Source organism: Atta colombica, unplaced genomic scaffold (assembly GCF_001594045.1).
Source record: "Atta colombica isolate Treedump-2 unplaced genomic scaffold, Acol1.0 scaffold200, whole genome shotgun sequence".
Taxonomy (NCBI): Eukaryota; Metazoa; Arthropoda; class Insecta; order Hymenoptera; family Formicidae; genus Atta; species Atta colombica.
This window is the reverse complement of record NW_017259295.1, coordinates 1,434,463-1,440,920: the sequence shown is the minus strand read 5'-3', so window position 1 is coordinate 1,440,920 and position 6,458 is coordinate 1,434,463. Positions and strand designations below refer to the sequence as shown.

Genomic DNA, 6,458 nt, shown 5'->3' with positions numbered 1-6,458 from the left:
CCACAGCACAGGGAGAACTATCTGTACTGCAGTTGGTGGGAGTGTCTGGCCTTACCCTGATATCTCATCCCCGAGAGTCTTAGTTAGAATCAACGCGTCGGTCAGTCGACGTCCGTTTCCAGTGTGGATAGACAAAGTGATTGTGGCCATTCAAATCGCGAATTGAAGAAAAAGAAAACATACTCACGGTTGGGCCCGACGGGCCTATGAGCAATTCATGGATTTAATGGATCCGAACGAGAGCAAGAACGTTATCTGTTTGTACAAATGTATGTTTAGTGTTTATCTATGTATCCCGTTTTACAATCGTCGAGTGAATTACAACTAGGGAAAATGAAACATTTGTGAGATTTATCGGGAGAGAGAACAGTCACGATATCGTTTTTTACAAAGAACTTAATGAAGTGCGATAGCGAGATTTACAACATTCGGTGTTGGAGCGAATTTGTCGGAACTATTTTGCAGTGGTTCGGTTGAAATGACGGTTACGACTAATTTCTCGATGATGCGACCATGTTTCACTGGATATTCCTTTCAAGGTAGGTTACAGTTGATTAAAATATGTTGAATCAATATTTATGTTGGAAAACCGTAGAGTTTAGAACAAATAATTTAATTTCCAACAGTTTTATGATCTAGGCAGATCCGTTTTTTTCGTTTATACTTGTTTGATCAAACTTGTTTGATCAAACTTCTTAAATAGTATACAGTCATCTTCGTGTAATTAAGAAAAGTATACAAAAGTATATAAAAATAAACATTTTAACAATAAAAATATTTATTTTTGTAATCTGTTTTTATTTTGCAGAATTGTATCTTCATAATCTTACGATTGATAAAATTCTATATCTATGAATATCTAAAAAATATTAAATGGAGTAATCTAAGATTAAAAACCTAACATAAATGACTGATAAAAAAATGACAATTATTAACAATATATTATTATTGTTAAAAAATGAAAACAAAACGCATTATTGTTATTTATTTTTAATAAAATTTGTAATAAAATTAGTATATTAACCAGAATTGATTGATTTAACCAATTCTTTAGTAGATTTGAAATGTAACTTAAACAAAAGTTTTATTTAAGATTGAAATGTTAACATCAATTTTCTTCAAAAGATCTGCCTGATATTGACAGTTGCCCTAAAATGAATAGAACAGAGTTGAGTAGATCGTAAATTATGGAGCGTTTCCTGTAGTACTACAAAGCCTTTTTCTTGACTTACCGTTGGCCTATTGACGTTTTAATTGTGTAGCATCTGTCTTCCTTTTACCATTCTATGGCATTTTAAAGAATAAGAAATTTTATTGAGATAAAAATGTCTAGAATAAATCATTGCTGGATTTCATATAATTTTAGATAGAATTAGATAGAAATTTTTATATAATTTATCGAAAAAAGGTGACCTAAGATGTAAATGCAAAATCCTTTAAAATATATTTTTTGTAATTAAATTACTGCAGCTGATTTTTATCATAGTTCTCTCTACCTATTTCTCTCTTGTTCTATTTTTTAAATATATACATTTATAGTACGTACATATTTATTTGCTTACGTGCTCATTTGTCGTGTGATTATTCATTCTTGCCAGGCTATTTATCCTTTAGCGTCCTATCATGTATACTCGATTGTTCTCGGAATTTTATTATGAAAAATAATCTTATTTTAAACCGTATATGTGAAAACACTACTAATACGAATTAGAAATTAAATGTCTATACCGGTCAAAGCTGGATCTTTAATGCTTAAATAATTTAATGTGAATTATATATCTATTATATATATATATATTTACATATACTTAAATATATAATACGGAATACAAGAGATTCAGATTCGACTCTCGACCAAGGTTTATATTTTTCGCAATAAATTTAATTATAGTTTTTCAGCACATTAATCTTTCTAATATGATGCTTTATTGAGCATCAAATTATAAAAAATAATTGCTTGTCAATTTAATTTAATTTGTGATATTATTACAATAGTTTAATTGCGTTTATAAGTCCGGAAAATTAATTCGGCGCGTTCAAATGACTACAAATATGATATATATGCGTATACATATAATTCATTGAATTATTTAAACATTAAAGATCCAGCTTTAACCGGTATAGGCATATAATTTCTAGTTATTATAAAAATGCAGAAAGATATTTAAAATTTATTTATTATTATTTTTAAGGAACATTGTATGTATTAGCAATAATAATAAATAAATATTTTTTTTCAAAATTTTTATAATTCAGTCATTATTGCCTTAGAAAAGTATCTATCCCGTTCCGGAATTTATTAAATGATTTCACTCTGTATGTATTTGGACTTTATTCAAATGTCATTTATTACATAAATTTGAGCGTACTATTGTTCAGTTTTCGAACGTACTCATGCATTTTGCTGTACACAGAATAGAGAAAAATATGTAAGGATGAAGAAAAAAAATGTCCTACGGATATGTCATTTTGTCACGAACGGAAAAACTCATAGCTAAATCTTGAAGATGATACGTTTAATAACAAGATCTGTAAAATTAAATAACGCGCTTCGTCAAGTATCTAGACGTGCGGCATTCCGAGTGTAATTAGTACATGTAATTAGTCGCTTGATGATTTACCAATTGGAAACGAGACGCGAAAGTGTGTGTTCGCGGAAATCGCGGCATAAATGATGGCGGACGATTAACAGTCAACTCAACGAATGCGCTTCCGTAAAATCCGCGCATAGAAGTTTTCAATGATGATCATTAATTACTTCATCATGGTGCGTAGAATTTCTTTTTTGCCTCGTGATTCCGTCATTATAATGATTTATGAGACGCGCCACATGGTTTTCTGAGCGGTTGGATGGAGGGACTTTTCCTCGTTCTTGAAAGCATTTCAAGTTAAAATTGGAATCGCTTGAAAGATGTTAAACACTTTAAGTTGAAGGAATCTTCTTCGATAGTTTCGATTTGTTAATTAAATGATTAATTATATCGGAAATCACTTCATGCGGGAGTGCAATCACTATTGGTGCGGTTTATTCGAGCGTCGATTGCACCCGCAGCGATGCATGGCTACGATTATGCAAGCGTTCTGTGCAATCGGATAGCGGTTTCCTTTTTCTGCGGATGCTTTTTACGTTAGTCGAAGTTTGCTTTACTCTTTGCCCTGTGCGACAAAGTGTTTTATGCGGAAAGTGTTTAATTACAAACGAAAGCGTGTGACCGAACCTTGTTGCATTTCCCGTCTCTCAACAATAACAGAGGCGCCGATAACGAAGGTACCATCATTTCCATATCTTTTACCGAGCCGCGGTTGTGAAAGTGCAATAATGTACTTACTTATCGCGGGATGAAAAAAAAACGATTAATACAGTTTTCTTATACAATTTATTTACAAGCGATACTTTGCACCCGGATTAGAAAAGTGAAAGCGATAAGGTTAATCATCTGCTTCCTTCTCACCGTGACTTCTCTAGACAATTAATTGAATTAATAACTTATCAATATGATTCAAAATCGTAGAATTAATTGAATCTGCATCAATACGCGCATTTTGACACAAGTATAGATAATACACTCGCGCGCGTAGTGTTTGCATTCTCGTGACGTTCCGTCGACGTGGATTGCATCCTCATTGTACTCGCGTGAAATAATAATACATATTTATAAATCAGAATTTTAATGACAAAATTGTCAATACAATAATAAAACTCAGAACGTAACAAAAAGAAACTCTCGTCGATTCCAAATCTAGGCACGGGGAACAACCGACGCGCGCTACATCTCTATCTTCATACAAGCGCCTGCGAACTTGAGGAAATTTCACGGCGCAAGGACAATGTTTCGGGTGGCGCGGCCACAACGCGGGCACAACAATACTTAGCGTATCGATGAGTATTAAAATAATTTGCATTTACATTTTTGTCAATTTTAAGAAGATCCTAAAAAGAAATACGTTTCTTCCAATTCTTATGACTCATTATACTCGTCTAATCTTTTTACGAAAACTCATCTTTTTTAATGTTGCGTAAAAATTGAATAACAAATTATATTTTCGAAAATATCACATTATAAATAATTATTAAAAATCAAAATTTATAATAAATTATTTGTGTCAAGTTTTATATATTATCGATATAAGCCATTTGGCGCAATCGTAAGAATCAAGGACGTTCTGTTTCGCAGTGCGCTCTCTTAGAACATCGATTCAAATCCAATTGGAATGAATAAAATCGATAGCTAACATGTCAATTACGTTAACAATATATATAACGTGTTGTAACTATAATAAATACCGCCTTTAACGAACAAAACGCTTCGATCACCGTCTCGCCTGGACGATCCGATTTTTCGTTGTGCTGTCATTGAGATTCCGCTTTTTCATTGATTACCGCGTCTTGTATAAGCAAGCGCGTTTTTCTTTAATATTAAACGTATGACTGCGTATTTCCTTTTTGCCCGTCTAATTACACAACTCATTCGTTTCGTTATTATTGCCTTTTCTTTTAATTGTAATTTCATCTCTTCAAAAGAGATTCTTTAAAATATCGAAGATCAAAAATAACGAAGATATACTACGAGGAATTACAATTACTTGATTCACTTTTTAAAATTTGCTTTAAAAAAACGTGTTCTGAAACGTGTTCAATTAAAATTGCCAGCAATGACTCTTTCCTGGACCGCGCGTATTCCTTTATTTATAGATCAGAGCCGAGCGCGTCATGTAACGCGAAATTAAATAAGCTAAGCAAATTATATCATTGTTGTGAGTCGTAAAACCGCGCCAGGATTTATTGGACTTATCGATTACGGCGTTGTTCATTATACGTTGCAGCCGCCCGCGCTTATAACTCTCTTTCTCTCTCTCTTTCTCTCTCCCTCTCTGTCTCTCTCTCTCTCTCTCTCTCTCTCTCTCTCTCTCTCTCTCTCTCTCTCTCTCTCTATCTATCTATCTATCTATCTATCTATCTATCTCTCCCTCTCTCTCTCTTTTTCTCTTTCTCCTGCTTCGAGAAAAAAAGAGAAAAAAAATTAAATCAAACATGTGCAACGATAAGTCCAGATTGCTCTCTATACATTATTCAATAACTGTTCTGCCTCGTCAATTATCTCTCTCTCTCTCTCTCTCTCTCTCTCTCTCTCTCTCTCTCTCTCTCTCTTCTTCCTTCTTTTCTTTGTCTTGATTTCTGATAAATCAAAGGACAATTTCTCAATTTAATAACTCTTTTTTTAACTTTAAAAACAATCAAAATAATAGAAAAAGATAATTTCAAAAAGGGATTGTGATCCTTATTAACATTTGATGTCATTCGTAACGTCTACTTGGGATTTCAGTTATGGAAGCGATGAAAGGAGGAAGTGTACCGCTTGTTGCAGACATAGGTTCAATACCGGGCCAGGGCCGCGTAAATCAGCTCGGTGGTATCTTCATCAACGGACGACCGCTGCCTAATCACATTAGATTGAAGATAGTTGAAATGGCTGCTGCGGGGGTCAGACCGTGTGTTATATCAAGGTATTAATTTAAGAAGTCTTTTGAATAATTCCACTTTTTAAAATAGAAATATATACATTGAAAGAACAATTTTACTGAAGTATTTAAAAATTTAACTAAATATGAATCTAAAAATAATTTTGTTAAGCCAATCAAAATAAAGAACACTCAAACTGATTGCTAACGTTAAAGCTTTTTTGCAGTATTCAGCTTATCATACTTTTGGAAGTGTAGATTTTTTTATATTCTATATAATTATAATTATTCCCGTATAATTATTTCATTTTATATAATTATAATTATTCCAATATAATTATTTGGATCAACAAAATTATTTTCAAATATTTTCTGTATCTAATTAAATTTTTAAATATACTAATACTTCAGCAAAATCTTTCTGTGTAAATTTTTGTTTTATAACTATACATGAACTGATTCGTCTATTATCGCGTCTCACTGAGAATAGACAATTAAGGGTGTCCCATGGGTGCGTTTCGAAGATCCTAAACCGCTATCAAGAAACTGGTAGTATCAGACCTGGAGTCATCGGTGGCAGCAAACCACGTGTGGCCACGCCGGAGGTGGAGGCGAGAATTGAAGAGTACAAACGTGACAACCCGGGTATGTTCTCGTGGGAAATAAGAGATCGACTGATCAAAGAGGGCATCTGCGAACGGACCAGCGCTCCGAGTGTGTCCGCAATATCTCGACTACTCAGGGGTCGCGATTCCGAAGACGACGTTAAACTAGGTGACGGTGAGAAGTCATCCCAAAATAACAATCGCTACACAAATAAGCATTAGCAACGTGTAGCAAAATACTCCATAGGTAGAATTCGGAGTACAGACCTTTGTATATCTTAGGAGATGGAGGAAATATTAGGTACAAAAAAGTTCTTGCTAATTTTTGTCTGGATCACTATTTTTCTGATTGACAACTAATATGTGTGTGTGTGTGTGTGTGTGTGTGTGTGT

General features: G+C 33.5%; 1 protein-coding gene across 1 annotated transcript in view; it reads left to right on the top strand.

The window, feature by feature from the left end:
* The first annotated feature begins 478 nt into the window (after positions 1 to 478).
* Positions 479 to 6,458, top strand: part of LOC108687136 (protein gooseberry-like) — a 13,230-nt gene continuing 7,250 nt past the window's right edge. The window contains exons 1-3 of the mRNA XM_018192755.1: positions 479 to 539; positions 5,367 to 5,505; positions 5,951 to 6,240. Of these exons, the coding sequence (XP_018048244.1) occupies positions 479 to 539; positions 5,367 to 5,505; positions 5,951 to 6,240 (490 nt within the window). The remainder of the gene's footprint in view (positions 540 to 5,366; positions 5,506 to 5,950; positions 6,241 to 6,458) is intronic.